We start from the raw sequence: 19,242 nt of genomic DNA on the forward strand, positions 1-19,242 counted from the left end.
TATATTTCAGTTATGTTTATGTATTCAATTTGACAGGGGTTATAAAAGGCAACCAATTATATTGATGTACCGGTAGTTTAAATTATTTTTGGTTGTTTGCGTATGTGCCTTCTCACATGCTATATTCCAATTATTCATTAAAATGTCCTCTCTTCATGCCTCAAGTTGGATACTAAGGTCTCACTAGCCAGATGCAAGCAATTTGTACATGATTGAAATTAACCTATGACCAATTGCAATGTTGTAATAATTTATTTTAAGAGAGAACGTGCTGGAATCACAAACAAATAGACATTTGAAAGAAGAGACAAAGGTCTTCATTTGAATTTGCCACATAGTTACTTTAAACATTTTGAATAGAGCAGCTTTCAGAGGGAGGGCTTCAGTCTTCATTTCTTCAAAGGACTGTTTTTGGATTAAAGGGTTGGTTTTTGGCTTTTTGCTTAGAATAAGGTTTAGGTTTCGTTTAGAGTAAGTATTGGGATTAGGCAAATAGTTGAGAGAGATGGTACAGACTGAGATAAAGGATAAGGCTGGAAGTATTCTTTATTTTTATTAGAGTGGATGAATGCCATAACACAGAAAACCAACAAAGCGTGGGTGCGGGGATGGGAAACGACTTCCCACAGAGGACAACATCAGAAAACTCCCATGTTGGTAGAGGCCAAATGCTTATACAGACACTGCGTTGCACTTTATTGCACCATATTGTGCATTCGTCGGGTCTATTTTCAGCTGCAGATTTGTGTATTTAAGGCAGCAGGAATGTGTCTGTGGGACTGACTTAAAATAAACAAAATATCCCCCAATGCATAATATGGGGCTCATTAAAGTGCCCTAATAGATATTTGTGTAACAAAGGAAAATGTTATATCAAGCTTTGTTCATTGTTGGTCTATTCATGGGATTTGCTTGCAATAAGAAAAACACAGAACATCACCACAGACATGCATACACACAAGAGAGTGACTGGCCCTCACATTGTCAGTTCATTAGGAGGTGAAATTTTAACATTTTGTTCTCTCTAGAGTCAGTTTTGAAAATATATTTGAAAGACATATACAGTGTACTGTATGTCTGGGATAAACAAAGCAAAATGAGCAGAAACAAAAAAAATGTAAATGGTCCGTTTGTTTTTGTGTCGTGTGTTTGCTGCCTCCTCGATAGCAGCCAGCAAACAGGCTTGACAGCATTGGCAGCAATAATCAATACGAACAAGCTAACGGGACACTGTGTAACAAAGTGCACTCTCATCATCTATTGGCCTCACAGACAAACAGTTTCAAGATTGAAAGATAGCCGAAATCTCTGGGGGAACACACAAGAAGATATGTCTACGAGATATGAGATTGGCTTTCAGAATAACATCAGCACAACTAGATTGTAGAATTTCTCATTTCCTGTATTGGCTTCAAGCAAAGGATTTAAAGTAGATAAAATATGCTGCATGTTACAGAGACCGCCAACTTGTTATGAATGTTAATACACAGAGTGATTCTGCAACAACCCAGGCACCAATCAACGTCCTTATGTCCTTGAGAACGACACCAAACTGCTACCAGCACAACACTGTTGATAGCTGTACGATAGGAATCCTAATCACAATGTTTTGGGTGTAAATATTAAATTGTCTTACTGTTAAACAGACCTTGGCTTTTGTATTGTGCTCAGCGTAATGTTCTCACAGTTGGTAAACTCTGTTGCATGCTAATTACTTGTTGTATTCCCCCTATTTCTCGATGGTTAACATCCGATGTAAATAGCATGGTCAGAAGTCCAACTCCCCAATCAGTCAGAGAGATTACAGGGGGAAGCTTAATGCTTGGTTTCGATGATTAATTAATGCATCAAAGATAGCAGCAGTGTTTCTGCTGTTTCAGAAGAGAGGAGCTAGCCGGTGTGCTGCCTCGGGGACCAGAAAAAAGGCTTTCAGCACAGCCCCATCCCTATCTCTTCCTTTCTTCCCCTTCTCTTTCCCTCTCTTTTTTCCCTCTCTCTCTCTTTCTCTCTCTCTCTCTCTCTCTCTCTCTCTCTCTCTCTCTCAATTGCAGAGATGTTGCTAGAGGTGTGAAAAAATGTACATATGTTTTTCAAAATCTCAAAGGAGGCAAAGTAGATAGAGATGTGACATACTGTATTTGCTAAGTCGTGTTTTCGATCTTAAACTAGTTTATTCCAATTAAAATCTGGTTCATGAGGACCAATCAGGAGGAAGAGAGGTTCAGCAATATTTAAACACAGAAAGAAGCAGGACCAGGCTTGTCTGTGTTGTGTTGCATTAGAGTGTGGGTTTTACCTTCCACAGTATTTGCACTGCAATGTGTCACCACAACTGCAATGCAAATAATGAAACAAATAAATAAAATAAATGTCCATATACCCTCAGGTAATACTATTTTAGACTAAATAATTTGGTTTAAAACTAAAAAGAAAAACCTCACCCAAGAGAGATATCCAGGGAGCATCACTTCAAGGACCTTTAACCAACTTGACTGGCAACTCTTAACTCAAAGCAGCTGCAATCGCTGAGTTCCTCAATCCATCACATAGAGTAGAGAGACAGAAATGGTGTGAAGAAGTAATTATTTCATTGGTTCTGTGCAACTCAATCCAGCAAACCAAGTGAGTGTATTTATGTGTTTGGCTATTTTTTTATGCAAATAAAACCCTGCTGCTTCATAAGAAAAGCTTTCCACCGACACCTCAAAGATCTCATTATGAAGTAGCTAAAGTTCATTATCACACTTGGTGTGCGTGATTGCGTCCAAGCCAGACTTTGATTGTACAGCCAACCAGGGCCGACGGACTGTGGGGGAAAGTGATACAGTCTTGGGGGGGCCCAAGGCAGAGGGGGGCCATCAAAAAAAAAAGCTCAATGTGGGGCCCCGATCTTCGAAGGCCCTGAACAATGCCATTCCAAAAAAAGAAATAATTGACTGGCTCATGATAGGCCCCTGACCCTTGCAAGGAGATCAGGGGCCTGCGCATGACTAAGGCATGTATAATGGAGAGTAAGCAGGAGCAAGCCGACATTGAATTGAGCTGGTGGCAAAAATAAACGCAGCGATGTTTCTATGGGGATATTTAGCTGTACAGAAATAAGTGCTGGCAAAGCTAGACTAGTTTAAGAATCCACATCACCGTGGCAACACAACCTATCTATCCGCTCAGACAGCGCAGAGAAAAGTCTGATGAATACATGAGAGTGATGGCCCCTGCAAGTTTCAGTAAGTTTAAAGAAGTGCCACACTGTTACTGTCTTTGAAATGCATTTAGACATTTTAAGGCGAAAACACATTGTATTTATTATTTCAACTATTGAGTTATTTGTAGAACAGCATGCTAGTGTAGGCCAACAAGATTTATTTTCTGAATTTTCAATGCTGCTTTATTTTTATGTTTTAAATTGGGAAAGACATGTTCCAAAACGACCAATAACCTCTGTATTTAAAAATAAATCAAGCAAGTAGGCTAATAATAACCATTAATGAATTATAGCCTATCGCATCACAGTAGGCCTATTGTCCACAATAATCACAGCCCCCTATCCATATAGGAACTTTAAAAAGTTAAATTTGCACTTGGTGTGCATACACAAATGTATGGTCTATTATTTGTATTTAGTGTGTCTGCATAGTATTGCACCAAAACAGTAGAAGTTTTCTTTAATTGTGTTTTGTACTGTCTGCATGTTTGCAAACATGTTTTACCTGCACACAGCAAACAGAATTGCACAACTGTAAGGTCAGTGTCTGTTGTATTTTTGTATTCAAATAAACAACCTGCCTCCTGTGACCCTGGCCAGTGGCCACCTTGACTAAGACATTTTCTGGGGGAAACACTAGTCAAAGTAATGATTTAGTCATAAATCAAATAATATATATTGTGGAGTTGTCTGGCTCAGAGAGCCATATTGTAAGACCGCCTTTCAGGGGGCCCATCAGAACTTTTCATATAGGGGCCCAGAATTTGGTGCTACGCCCCTGCAGCCAACCCACCAAGCCCACTGAGAAATGTGTGGTGTTTTTTTTAACCACCATTTCCAAGAGAAGAGACTGATTTGCCTGTTTTGACAAATGAATAAAGGACTGATAACGCTGAGTGTTCGCCTGCGTGAAGCCAAATGACACAAATGGCTGCACACAATTATTATCAGAGAGTATATGTATTCATATTACCAATTTTTTCCTGTATTTAGACCACAGCGTGACCGCTGTTTTTTAGGGTGAAAGTTTAAAAAATGTGACATTTTAAAATTTAACTTTTTTATAGATATAACATTAAAAAAATCTTGATATGGATCCTGAACAATAGATGTTTTAGATAGGTTTTTAAGATACATACTAAGTGGGACATTTGACAGTTGAAATTTCAAATCATTAGCGCTTCCTGGTTGGTAAACTGGTGTGGAGACCCCGTTTCTAAATGATGACAAACCTATAGCTTGGCATTTTTGAACCGCAGTTTGTTGTTATCTGCCAGCATATACAGTACCGCTAAACTAACTGCATTAAAGCTTTAGTTATTCACATACATGTTTAGGTTTCAGCACAAAGGCATACTCCAAACACAACAAGGTAACAAGCATGAAGGAGACACTAGATGAACCGTTGCAAACAGTACAGCACAACAGATTTATCCCAATGTAATGGAAAAATCAACACAAGACCCCAGAGACTTGATCAATGTCGATTGAGGTCGGCTGCAATCCCTCAACCGCACTGAGCATGATTTATTTGTATGCATAAAGTAAGCCCACATTGAAAAGCTGTTTCATGCCTTGGTGGCAACAGTATGGTAAAAGAAAGGTTTTAACTTCGGTTTCAATAAATCATAAGGCAGTGATATCTGTAACCTGCAAACAGCAAGCTGTAAACTGCAAACAGCATCTTGCTAAGCTTCTTTCTCTCTCTTTATATTTCCCGTACTGACTGAGTTTAACTTATAGTCTCTAGCCTGAAATGTCTCTTCCAACCGGCGTCTTATTGAGAATTCAGGGAAATAGATTTGATGAGTAAAAACAGCAGACCAGCCACCGGGGCCGTTTCACTACAACTGGAAATACTGTACACGTTTGGAGATGTACCGCTGCTGGTGCCCACAGATTACACGCTCTGCAAAAAATTCTTTACGACAACACAATGAAACTTTGCATGCTTGTGGTGGCACAGAATGACAATGCAAAGATTAGCTAAATTTAAAATGTCAAACATTAAATACATAGGCCTACATCAAATAAAGAAATTACACAATTTACTTTCAAGTTTCAGAACAATTAAACAAATTCAAATGATTGCAAAAAATGCCGTTCTTTCCATGGCAGTGTGGATATGATGCAGTCTTTACAAAATGATCTTGAACAGTGTATAGCTTTAAGACTAGAAATTAAACCTTCTTTGCTTTGTATCACAGTGACTCACTGCTATAATTAACCCACCCTCACAAATCTCCTAAGTTAATCATGCTCTCTCTCCACAACAGAATATCAGCAACCTCTTTGTATATAGAGAGAATCCTACCCTACGTACAAACAACACAGACATTACTGTGAGACCACTAAGCCTTTTAGTGGGTGCAGTATTTATGACTGTCGTCCATCGAGAGGAAAGGAGGAACAAGGGTGATATTATTACAGAGCAACAAACTCCACGGAGAGAGGAGTTCAGGGTAAATGCTTCGGAAAAAAAATCAGACCTTCCCTAAAACTTAAGCAAGGTTATTACAGAAACCATGAATACAAAAGGTCCCCTAGGGGTTGAAACCATGACTATGTTCAAGTCGTTTTTTCTGCCCTAAGCCAACCAATCCTTATACATAGTGCTGTCACATCATGAAACAAACATTCAGGTTAAGTAATAGGTTCACGATGAACAAAAAGCAGGTTTTATCTTATCACAATTTGAGGGCCCCTGTTATGTTATTGGGAGTCTGTAAAGAATTGTTTTTGGTGGGTGTGTTGAAACTTATTGTCTCCAGGCCTTGAAATGTTAAGATTTGTGATCATTTACAGTGGATGATATATTTTTCCACAACTCCACTCCACCTAAAGTACATTTACCTGAAGCAAATTAATACTTGTTGGCTATAGTCAATACAAGGTCACAAGGTTAAGGTTACTGCAACTTCAACAATTAAACTTCCCCGTTTATAATGACAGCGCCCTCTAAATACAAGAGGCAAGGGCAAAGGAAAGGTGTGTTGAGAGTGAGAGCAGCAAAAGAAAGACCTTCTTGCCAAGTTCAAAACGGCTGCTAAGCCAAAGGCGAATCATTAAAAATGAAATTCAGAATGTCTGGGCACGTCTCTCAGTTCTCTGGTTGAACCAGCCTATACACAGGGTTTAAACACATAACATCAATGGCAGTCTCTTTCAACAAAAGGACAGAGGGCATGGCGTGGGGCCTGAATTAATTATTGTAGGGCTGAATTAACTGATTAAGACGTCGAAACATGTTGCATGCGAATAGTACAAACTCAAAAACTTGGGCGAGCAGCTCAAACTAAAATCCATCAATCTCCTAGAGTAATACAGTGAGACGAATACTGAGCAAATATGCATGGCATCCTGGAAGAATTCCCGTTTTTTTTACTCTGAAATGGACCACTGACTCTCAAAAATGATTTTCAGGCAGCAGAAGCGAGAGCCAAATCCATTATTTCAAGCGATTCAGTGATTGATGGCTGAATCCCCAAACACACCTGCCAGCCCGCACGGAAACCCCTCCTGCAGCACTAGGATTTCACCCTTTGACCTTAAACAATAGAATAATCATTAACATGTAATTGGAGCTCAATAAGTCCTGCAGCCATTGTACTGTACCATGCCCGAGAGCGATGTTGGCAAAGTGGAGCACGAAACCACCGAAGGACAAGGGAAAGGAAGATGTGGGGTAAGAATAGAGGTGGAGAGTGGATATGTACTTGGAGAAAATAGCAGCAGCAGACAAGGAGAGGAGAGGAGGAAGAGCTAATGAGACTGAATGGGTTAGTGAAAGGGAACTAAAGAGACATTGAATTAGAAGAGTATCAACAGATAGCTCTACTGGTGAATACAGATAGGGACATTGTGGTAATGACGGAAACAGACTCCGAGGTCTCCCCCTTCCCTCAGACAAAGCGCGGGTGGCTGGCACTCTGCAGTTATCTGAGCCATGCGGCAAATACATTCATAACATGCCACAGAGGCGCCCACACCAACCCCAGTGGGCATTTCCAGCAGTGCAAACGAGTGGGCACCTTACTATGTGGCACAGCCGACATCTTAACAGTGGCTGATATTGTTAACAAAATGATCAACAACGGAATCAACTAAGATGTGTGTCAAACCTATTTGAAGAACTCACACCTTGAACTGGCTTAGCTTTCTGTGCAGTTGACCGAATAGTTTGACATTTTTGGAAATATGTTTCCTAGTTACTTGCCAAGAGATAGATGAGAAGATCTATACCTTTCTCCTGTGTGTGCAGCAGATTGGCTTATCTTTGCTTAGCAAAAAAGACTGGAGGAACTTGTCGTAAGCTTTATTTTCTCCCTTACCAAGTGTGTTAAATGAATGCACAGTACAGGTGAATGGACACAAACTAAGAACAGTTGCTGATGATTTATTGAATTAGATAACTATTTCTTTTTAAATAACTCATTCTTTCCCAAAACACAGTCTTGTGTCCACTGAGAGAAGAGCATAAATTCACTGAAACATTCCACCCACACCCTCATACTATATTTTCTTACACAACAGTTACAGATGGCTGAATGGTCTCAGCAATATTCGTATGGTAATAAATGTCTCCTTGTTACATATTCACAATCATTCAGCTATGATTATGACAGACACAGGGTAATATAGCATTGGGGTCCACTTGTGTGTGGCTATTATCTCAATCCCGCATAAGACATTAAACCACGACTTGATATAGCACAAACCACACAGCAATAAGAACAGCACGTCTACAATGTTTGCTAATGGTCTCAAAGAAGTGTTTCCTAGTCAATAACACATGCTACGCAGCTGGTGAGTGTGCGTTGAAGGGCTCACAGTGTAATGATACTTTCCATACAACATGCCCAAAAAAGTGATCAAACCCCTAACCTTCTGTTATCAGAGCTGGGTCCAATTAGCTGAGCACCACTGTGTTAAACAGCCATCTGTAAACATTCTAAGAATACATTCTGCTGGATATTTAGTCCTTCCCTTGATTTGTCAAATTTTTGGTGTGTTTTCACACCAAAAATAAAAGGGAATATAAAGATGTTTTCACATTATAGCAATGCTAGCCGCAGAGCTATTAAGAATGGAAATGTTAGTTCAGTCCAGCCCATTGGTTCCAGACTGAAATATCTCAACCCCTTTTCGATTGGTTGCTCTTGGTATTTTATACAGACATATACTGTATAGTGTCCTAATTACTTTGGTTACTTTGTGACAACTTCTGCCGAACCAGCAGAGGTTTCCGCAACATCTCAACAGCTACTGGATGTATTGGCGCATAACGTGGTATAGACATTCATGTTCTGCTCCGAATGACTAGTTGTTACTTGGTCATCCACTGACGTTTCCTTTAACTTCACCATCTGGTCTGCAAAACGTATAACAATCCCATCAGCTGAGCTGTACGTTGTCTTTCATTAGTTAATGGTACCATGCTAAACTAAAATTGTGACTATGGTACACTTTCTACCTGCTTTAACATCAACATGTAAGTATTGTCAGTTTGACCATGTTAGTATCGAGCTCAAAGGCCCACAGTGCCCTCCCCACAGAGCTGCTCGTGTGGCCGAAGAATCTCCGGGAAGTTTTATTTAATCACGGTCAAGGAATAGTTTATTATAGAGTATAATGTACGACAGTTTACAGGATAGAAGGAAGCAGCCCTGACTTTTTATTGGAAACCTCAACGACCTGTCAATCAATGCCAGACAGGAGCCATTATGAAGCCAGTCGTCTGTACTGCACTGGTTCAGCCGCTGGCATTGAACACAGCCAGACGTCTCCTCTGGACAGCACTCCCCTCAAGGTTAGACAGCTTTCCAGTGGAGCTCTTTCCCATTCACTCATTCCTATATTCTTGTCTTTCTTTGCCCCTCCCATTTCTCTGCATCACCATCTATCTTCTGTGATGATTTAATACCAGCTGTCTGTTCTCCTTTACTCTCTCTCTCTCGCTCTCCCTCCTTCCTTCCCTCCATCGACTTCTTGCTGTGTCCCTCCCTTCCTCTCTCAGCCTGATGAAGTCAGAGTGCAGTTGGGGTATAAACAGCCACTGCAGGCCATCCATAGTGATCTCATTACGCAGGACTGCAGGGGAAACTGTCTTAACCAATTTCGCAACCATCCTTCCTTAACCTCCCCTTCCCTCTCCCTAGATACATCAGGGTCAAGCAAACAATTAAGGGGGCAATTTTGTCTAAACAGGATGTCAGTTGAATTAAAGAAACAGAAATGATGTGGCAAGCCTGGACAGTTTCCAATTAAGCATCAAAGAACAACATGAACGCCCTCTAATTGTTTTACACTGGCAACCCTCTGGAGTGTAGCTCCTGCGATGGCAGTATTAAACCACCGTTTATCAATAATTAATAAACTGACGGGAACGAGTACTGAAATATGCATTCTTTTGCGACAGCACATTATTAGACAATGCTTTTTCTAATTGCCAGAAAGCCGATTGTGAGTGGCAACGAGAAGAATTGCCGGCAAGGAAAATGGGAAACAAACAAATAAAGAGACCGTATATAGAGGTGTCAGACATCATTAGGCTCTATTTATCATGTGAGACTGGGTGGAGATGAACTTACACATATTGACATAATGTTTCAACCACAGACACAAACACAAAAGGACAACTACAAGTCCCACTGAGTATTCAATTAGAAAAATTACTAATACTTATTTATTGGTAATCAGTTTAACCTTGATTAAGCCGAACGGCATCAAACTCATCGCCAAAAAAAGCTACATCAGGATGTGTCTGCAAATAGTTGCTAATTTACAGCATGCAGCTGTAAATTAGCAAAGTCATGGAATCAATTTAAAAACGTTTTCTTTTTCCTTTTAGACAGCCACCTTGTAGGCAGAAATGCAATCAGCAGTTTACAGTTATATTTGCCACAAAACAGACAATCTCCACTGAAGCTTCCAAATGCAGCTACAGAGACAATAAGCATCTCTTGGCTCTAAACAATTGTCCATCCGTCCGGACTGTAACAGTAAACGCCTCTATGAATGTGTCCTCTTACCGGATGTTGTGGGATTTGCGCTTGATCTCGTTCCAACAGAGGTTCATGTCTCCTGTTTGGTGGGGGCCGCCTCCTCTCAGTCCCCTGCACTCGCTGCCCTCCTCCTGCCCCTCACCGTCCACAGTGGACTGGCACGGCACACAGTGGCATCCCGGCCACGAGGGCCGCCCCGCAGCTATAGACAACACACAGGCACACATTAGAGAGAAACAGCCAGGTGAGTATAATAGACAGCTGAACAGTCAGCTGATCTGTTTTTCTGAAGGCTAATGGAGCCTGCTGATAATTATATTTTTTGTGCTGATAAATCTAAATATGGGTAGGATTCACATTTCACATCTCTTGTTTCGGCGACCCCAGGGGTTTGCATGAAACAAAACTGCTACCAGACCTGATCCCAAGGATGCAATGCGTGGCTATGTAAGCCTAGTTCAGACTGCCACTGGCTCTGTGTAAAAAAAATCCACCGCACCTTAACAGCAGGGGTGCCAACACAGAGGCCTCTGGCAAACAAAAAAAGAAAAAATTGCAGGATTGTCAGATTGAACATGTCTCAACTTTTGTTGCAACACAAAGCAAATTCATTCGTCAAGGCACTGCAATATATTGTGAACATGAACGGAGAATTTCTACAGTTTGTGCAATGATTGCTACAGTGACAACTCTCTAGAGCAGTAAACGTGTTCCTCACAAAATATACTGCTCTGCAGTGTGGTGTCTAAAAAGCATTCCAACAGTTCTGTCACTCAAACATACATTCTTACAGATACCTGTAGCACTAGCCCCCTGTGTGTAAAGTAGAAAAATCTGAATCATGAGACACCAACAGTTTGTTACGTACCATTAAACACAGGGAAACAAACACTGACAAAAAGCCTCAGACTTTGGATGCCAAGTGAGAGGGCATGTGAGGTTAGGTTTGTAGAGGTGCTATCCCCCTGATGGAGCCAGAGACACCAAAAATACCAAGAAGGCTGGCAATGCACATAAATATCAAGCGCACACACACACACACACACACACACACACACACACACACACACACACACACACACACACACACACACACACACACACACACACACACACACACACACACACACACACACACACACACACACACACACACACACACACAGAGACTATAATGAGTGGCATTCAGGGCAGAAGAAGGTTTCTAGGTTAACAGGTTGTGATAATTGTGTTTGGTCACTTTGCTGTCAGAAGCTCCCTGTCTTCTCTGTTTAATTCGCAACCTTTACCTTTGCAGCAGCTGGGCGTCTCATCTAATGTACACACACACACACACACACACACACACACACACACACACACACACACACAATAACCAGGAACTTCCCTATTGCGACCAATCAGATAACAGCTTGTCCACGGAAGTAGTGATGATATTGTCTATCCAATATATTGTGCTTAAGCAAAGCCACATTTAGCCAAAAAAAACAGCTAGGAAAATTGACTGCTTACAGGGTCTATCTAGACTTACATGTATGGGAAACACACAGCATTAGTTTAAAAGAGACAATACGGGATACTTTCCTGAACAGTAGATCACTAAAAATGTTCCATTGCTTTTCTTAGAGTGGGCCCATGAAAGGGTTGACGCACTGCTTCCTTTCTTTGAGCACTTCTCCCTCAAGCTCAGGTGGTTTGTCGAAAACAAATTGAGCCTGAAGTGAACCGGGAACTTTTGTTGCAGTGTCAACATTTGAGTGAACGACTCCCCAATGAGAGGGAGAAGAAGAGAGGAGACTGCTTATCGCCCTTAATCTACTGTATCTCTATCATCCTCTTTCTCACTCTTTTTTTCCTCCTCCTCAGTACATTTTCATTCTCATCTCTTCCCTCCATGGCTTGTCCCACAGACCAGCTCCACACAGATTGGCCAGGTCCCCCCCCCCCCCCCCCCCACAGATGAATCATCACCCTCTTGTCCAGACTTCTGCCTCCCATTACCTCTCCCTGGCCTTACCCCCCTTTGCTTACCCAGACAGCTCCTGTTACTGTAGGTGAATGTTATGTTTGCTGATTGTATGAATCAGCAAACCCTGCACATCTCTCCCACTCTCCACTGCTTTCACCATATTTTAGCTGCTAATCGGAGGGCATGTGTGTCCCGTTGTGTGTATACCCCTTGGTGTTTCCAGGAACTCACTTGAACCCAAATACCTCTAAAAAATCACAACATGAGAGCGTTTGTCTTCTGTGAACAGATTTGATTCATTTAACTGCCCTGTGTGTGAATAAAACATGGAAGTGAATGCCAGCTGTGAAGGAGGGGGGGGGGAGCTCCCCATGACACAATGGAGTTTAAGAGCAGAATGGCAGCGTGAATGTTTGTTTGCTTTGGAAAGCTGCCTCTCCAAAGATGTGAAATGGAGTTGAACAATGAAAAGCATCATCCTCACCATTGCTAACGCCAAGGGAATACCCCGCGGGGTGAAAGCTCACTCTGAGATGGGTTTTGTATCTGGAGTGATGAGAGAGCTGAGTGACAGTCAGCCCTCAAATCTCTCTTCTTCCCTTCAACTCTTTTTCAGATAGCTACTAGCAGGGTTCCACATAAAGGCTCAGACATCATTGCTGCTGGAGGTATGAATATATAAACTTGTTAAAAAAATTCTTGCTCTCATCTTTGCTGAAAGACACACGAAATGCCATCACACAAGGGAAATTATGTCAGCCAAAATCACCTCATAGCAAATGTCTCTATTATCCCCACATCGTGCGGGCACGTATCAGCCCACAGTGCAAGACATTAGGGTTGGACTGTCTGCCGCTTTAAACTTCAAAAACATGAGTCAGGTTTTAAACCTGCATTATTTACTGCCTTGATCAAATGAGGCGGTGCTCAGTCAAGCGCGTGTGCTGCATGTTTTCCAAAGATGCCGAAGAACCAGCAGAGATTTCACTGACATGCCACAAAGTGACAGAGACAATATTCATCTTACTGCTATGGCCGCGGCTCTCACCTCTGTCTTCGTAACTGTTTTCCAACAGAAATCGTAGGCTCACACTTTTGGAATTGGACAATTATGTGCAGACCGCAGACTGAATATCTCTCTTTTGTTCTCTCTGTTTGTTCTTTCACTTGAACCAAGGCAACCTGGAACTGGACATTTCTCCCCAGAAAACATATGAATTTCAAATCAAAGGAGTATCAACGATGATACAGATAGCACACAAATTGTTGATTTATTGCAGAGTAAAAGACAAAAAAATAGACATAAAGCCTAAGAGGATCAAAGCCACTGTGCTATATTCACCATGTCTGCATGTTGATATTAATCTGAAGGAATCAAGACTGGGGCTAAGATATCCCTGAAAAAGCAAAACAATAGCTGGGATTTACTCTCATTACTGGAGCTCTACAGATAAATGCATTGCTTTCACAATGTGCAGTGCCTACCTTAATTGTACTGACTTGCTGCGCCGTTTCAATTCCAGTCTTGTCCAGTCACGTTGTTAAAGCTGTCACTACGGGGAACTGAGTGTTGACATTATTTCCCCTGTCTGCTGATTGGCTTGCCAGAGAATGCAGAGATAAGTTGGGCATGCAGGGAGGAATGGGAGGAAACAGAGACAAGCAGGGAGAGAGATGGAGGCAGGCGGAGGTGGGCATTCGGAGGGCAGGACGGACACAGCCATTGGGAGAGATGGGTGACCTAATAAGCAGAGATGTCTCTCTTGGTCAAAGGCTTCTCTGTCCTTGCACATTCCTGCTCAAACCTACTTGGCTCCCCCACTCCCCGAGACCATGGCGGAGAAAAGGCCATCTGCCTGATGTCCCTCGACCCACACACTCACTCTGATGACCAGTGCTCTGACAAAAAACTACACTATGGCTCATGCAACAGCCTTGAGGCAGAGGAAAATGTAAAAATAAAATCAAGTATTCTAGTCCTACAGCAGAGGCTTGCATTCACAGCATGTTCACCCACACTTGACAATAAGGAGCACAAGGGTTTAAGCCACCGCACAGTGACAGAACGAGAAGGAAATAGGGAGCATGTAAAGCAATAAAAGCCAGATGAGAGAGGTTGTTCACAGATTTTTCTTATTGTTAAATGTATATCTATTTGGATATTTTGACACACTGCAGCAATGTCGGATTGTCATTCAAGTGGTCCACTACATTGGTTTTAAAAATAAAGTGTTGTACAGACATCTATTCGGCTCATAGGATGAATCCTTTTCAATTTGATGAAACTGTACGATACGATATGATAAGGTACAAATTATGATACCATGCGACCCTGACTTTTTTCTTTAAATATCTCTGAAGTGCTGGACAGCTATTCATGCCCCCTGTGGGTGACGTTGGTTTTTCTTTGGCCCCATTATCAACCTTAACTGTACTTAGTCTTTAGCAAATGCTAAAATGCTAAACTAAGATGGTGAACATGGTAAAAGTTAGGGTTTCATCATACCTGACTAACATCAGCATGCTAGCCATTGCCATAGTGAGCATTATAGAATGCCAACATCAGCATTAAGCTCACTACCTCTCTATGTCACAAGATCATTTTATATTTATTTAACCTTCATTTCTCAAAGGAAGCCACAAGAGATATTTCTTTCACAAAGGAGACCTGGTTGGCAACATACCAAAGTAAACACTTAACACATTTTATGATAGAGGCATAAAAGAGAGACATTGACTATTAAAAATGAATACTCTTCATGAGATATGAAGAATTCCTGATGATATTAAGGCAGTGTTTCCAAAACAAGTTGATCTGATTAAGGTTCATTATAATAATGGAACTTAGACAAATTAGGTTTTTCCTCTTTGTTTAAATATCTCATAAGAACACTTTTTATCTTGGGACCCCTTGAGGGCTGGAAGTTTACCGAAGTCCATTTGAAACACTTGCATGCATTGACCTTCAAACAAAGGTATCATAAAGTTTTTTTTAATACATCCTTCTCAGAGATTAGACATCCATATTAAAATACATATCAGCAGCGACAGATGGAGTGATTGTACTGAAATGGAACTAATTCCATACTGTAATTGCGGACACATCCGTCTGTCAGCAGGCTCAAGCCAACAACGATTTGTAATGCTCTTACACCCACAATTACAACACTTAACAGAAGTGATAAAACTATTATGCACTGTCCAACAGAACTGGCGAGCGCTGATATGGATGCCTAGAACTCAGTGGCTGCGCTTCACTGAATGTGCCGAACACTGATTTAACTTCAGCCAGTGAACGCCAAGCCAGCAATGACTCACAGTATCGCTGTCCAGGAGGCCTGCTGGTAAATAGCGTGTGAATACAAGCCGACACAAGTGTACTTCTGCATTTCTTGTGAGCAAGTGTGTATGTGGATGCATTGTTGGTGTCTGTGTGTGTGTGCGTGTGTGTGTGTGTGTGTGTGCGTGCGTGTGTGTGTGTGTGTGTGTGTGTGCGTGCGTGCGTGCGTGCGTGTGTGTGTGTGTGTGTGTGTGTGTGTGTCCTGGCTTGCTTCAGTTGCAGGCTCTTGGCTTTGTGCCTGATGGGGGTTAGTGGAGGTTGGACCAATGCCTCCCTGCTGCTCCGTCCCTCTGTCCCACAGCCCCTCAACAGCCACCAGTTAGAAGGCAAAGGGGAAAATCACACCAAACACACACACACACACACACATACTGATACCCTCAAGCTCTCAGTAACTCTCTGCTGCTGATGCAGAATGAGCGAGCTGAGCTTCCCCTCACAGCTGCAACCGTCACACACTGCTGGAGGGACTGGAGGTGCTCCACTTACACAGCACACACATATATTCACACAGGTGCACTTACTCACAATATCATCTCATAAATAGCAGGCAAGCGACACACACACACACACTTCCCTCCATATCATCTTCTATACCCTCCACACCCCCTGCTTGGCACTGGCAGCTGTCAAACTGTTACCATTCCCTCCTGAAACATTGCCACATTCTTCCCAAGCTTGACTCCTTTTGTCTGCAGACATGTGGCACAGTGATTTGTGATTGGAGGCGCCCAGCAGAACAGCAGGGGCAAAGGAAAAGACTTTCACTTCTCCCTGTCGTCTTCCTCCTGTACGCCCATCACGACTGCGCATTGTCATGCTCACGGTGTTGTGCCCTCCAACCAGAAATTTCATTACCCTTCTTACTTTATTATCCTTTCAATGACAAAGTAATTCCGCCCCCAGAGCCATACATGCCACCCACACACTTATTTATATTTACACGAAGCAATTTATTTTCTTTTTTTCTATTTTTCCTTTGCCATGAAAAGGCTTTGGAGTGAGAGCTCATCAGCTCGTCATAATGGCCGGAGGTGGAAGTGGGGAGGTGTTATTTGAACACTTCACAGGGCGCACATTGTGTTGATTCTAGAATCAGGTGAGCGATGGTTGTGCTTGTTTCATTCAACTTCACAGTGAGTCAAGTAGAGCAGCAGATTGTGATTGTGCGTGTGTGTACATATACTATATATGCTGGTCTGTGTTCTGTCCTCCTCTGGTAATATTCAGATGACACTATGGGGGGTAAAATTGTAAGTAGAGTCAGATCCAGTACAATTCGTCTTGAATCAAGAATTTCCTCAAATCAAGAGTTGTTTTTTCTTTTTAGTGCTGGGATCTGCTAGCCTGGGAATCCAGACCGGCCGCTGGCAAATTTAAATTTGCTCAGCCTGTTGGTCTGAACACGATCCATTGGAGCTCATTAATAACTATTTGGGGAAATTCTGACCTGCCAATCAAATCGTTTTATCTGATATGAGCGGGCCAGAGCCCTATGTATGGTGCTCTGGTGCGGACGTAACCGGATGAGGACAGTGCTAGGCATGCGCCGTCGAAGCTGTGATAGTAAAGGACAAACCTGGCTGTGGATACGTTGGTTGAGTTTGAAACTGCTTTGGCCTCGACACTTAATGATTTGGAAGACGGCATTCAAATCTTTCATTAGCAAGAAACAAGGATTTTCAGCAAAAGTTTAATTTACGAACGTGGATGAATACGTCACCTTGTTCATTACTCTGATTGGTCGTACTGCTATACAATTGCGAACAGTGGTATTTGAAATGCAGACGGAGGTGCCGCTCCTTGAGTTGGGAAGGTATATTGATTGTGGCAAGACCCTATATCATTCTAGATGTGGGTCTGGATTCCAAGGCTAGGGATCTGCCTTATGGGCCTTTGCATTTGGAGGGTGTACAGTGGGGACCGGTACCAGGTATTTTTGCACGCACTGTTAACCTCATAAAATGTGGGTTTACTATTTTATTTCCCTTACATCATTTTACACACATTTCCCTAAATTCAGCCTGTCGAGTGGGTTTTCTTAAAAACAAACAGTACCGTTTTGAGCCTTGCAATCCAAACAATGACCTGAAACAAGCGAGAATTGGGTGATAATTCTGTGCGTTTGTCATTTATAATTAGTAAGTCATTACATGATTAATGGAGAAATATTGTTTATAGTAACTTGAGGTTTTAAAACAGGCTAGTTTGACTTTTTATTGACGAACCAAATATTCTCTAATGCAATTGATCTTCTTTTTAGCTTATAACTTAAAGGCCTACTTCACCGGTTTGAATATGAAGGTGTATTGAATTCTGAGATCCTATGTAGTATAAATGTGCAAAAAAAATTAAAATCGGTTCATCCTAGCCTGAGAAAAGGCAGAAAGAGTGTTTTTTTTAACCCTATATTTCTCCTTCTCGTGACATCACAGAAAGAGAAATATAGGGTTAAAAAAAAACTTACTTTGTAAATATTACTGTGATGTCACAGTAAAAGACATCACAGTAATATTTACAAAGTAAGTTTTTTTTTAACCCTATATTTCTCTTTCTGTGATGTCACGAGAAGGAGAAATATAGGGTTAAAAAAAACACTCTTTCTGCCTTTTCTCAGGCTAGGATGAACCGATTTCAATTTTTTTCGCACATTTATACTACATAGGATCTCAGAATTCAATACACCTTCATATTCAAACCGGTGAAGTAGGCCTTTAACCAGGAGAGTCTCAGACACATCCAAATGCCAGTAAGCTAATATATTCAGAAAAGAACATGGCCTTCAAACTTGAAAAGCCTGGGACACCCAAACTAACGTCTCCCACTCAGTACCTTCATGTTCTTTCATGTTGCTGCTGCAAATTCAACAAAACAAGAAACGTTAAGAAAACAAGATGTAAGCAAATTGTATTTTCTATTTTTATCTGCAGTGCCTCCTGCATTGTCTCTGCTTACAACAGATTACGGGCAAATGTCCACTTTACTAAGCTGTTTTGTTGATTCCACTGGTACAGACAGCATCATAATGAGCTCATTTAGAACAATTCCCTGTTTTATTTCATAGAGTCATCTCAGCCTCTCTCTCTTGACAAGAGAATTGAATATAGCCGAAAAGCTGCAAAGCCTTGTACAAGCTTGCATTCGGCTTATTTGAACCATAATTTAATTCAATCTTTGTTTGCGTGTGGCATGCAAATATGCACCTTGAGAATTTGGTGTCATCTGTTCAATTATGTTGGTGACTAATGAACGGAGCAAACAGAGTTAAGATTTAAGGGACGCTTTCCAGTCTTGAATCTATTTTTATGGCAGCAGATGACAGTCAGGATATTGCATGCTGCATCAAACCAAAACAAGAACCAGCCCGATTGCTATAAAACGGTTCCTAAAAATGGCAAGCAGATATATACAGCGTATATCAGATATACTGTGTATGTATATATATATTAGGGCTGTCAAGCGATTAAAAAAAATAATCTAATTAATTACAGACAGCTAGCAAACAAAATTGGAGGAAGATTGAGAGATATGGCCTACTACTGTTTTGAACCTAGCCTACATTGTTGCACCCACTAAATAAATAATGCACGGACACTGCGGAGAATTAAGTAAGATGTCTTCCTACCTTCATGCATCCCATAAACCGTCCATAGACCCCTCGAGTCGGCCCCTTTCCCTTGCTTCTCTCTTTACCTTTCTCCCTTTAACCCACGCGTCCGGCCCG

General features: G+C 41.5%; 1 protein-coding gene across 3 annotated transcripts in view; it reads right to left on the reverse strand.

Annotated features, from left to right (window-relative positions):
• drp2 (dystrophin related protein 2) overlaps positions 1 to 19,242 on the reverse strand; it is a 107,044-nt gene that overhangs the window by 63,459 nt on the left and 24,343 nt on the right. For all 3 annotated transcript variants that reach the window (XM_080035775.1, XM_080035774.1, XM_080035773.1), the window contains exon 2: positions 10,237 to 10,411. In XM_080035775.1, the coding sequence (XP_079891901.1) occupies positions 10,237 to 10,283 (47 nt within the window). In that variant the 5' untranslated portion in view covers positions 10,284 to 10,411. The remainder of the gene's footprint in view (positions 1 to 10,236; positions 10,412 to 19,242) is intronic.

The sequence above is a fragment of the Ammodytes marinus genome, assembly GCF_949987685.1.
Source record: "Ammodytes marinus genome assembly, chromosome: 10".
Taxonomy (NCBI): Eukaryota; Metazoa; Chordata; class Actinopteri; order Uranoscopiformes; family Ammodytidae; genus Ammodytes; species Ammodytes marinus.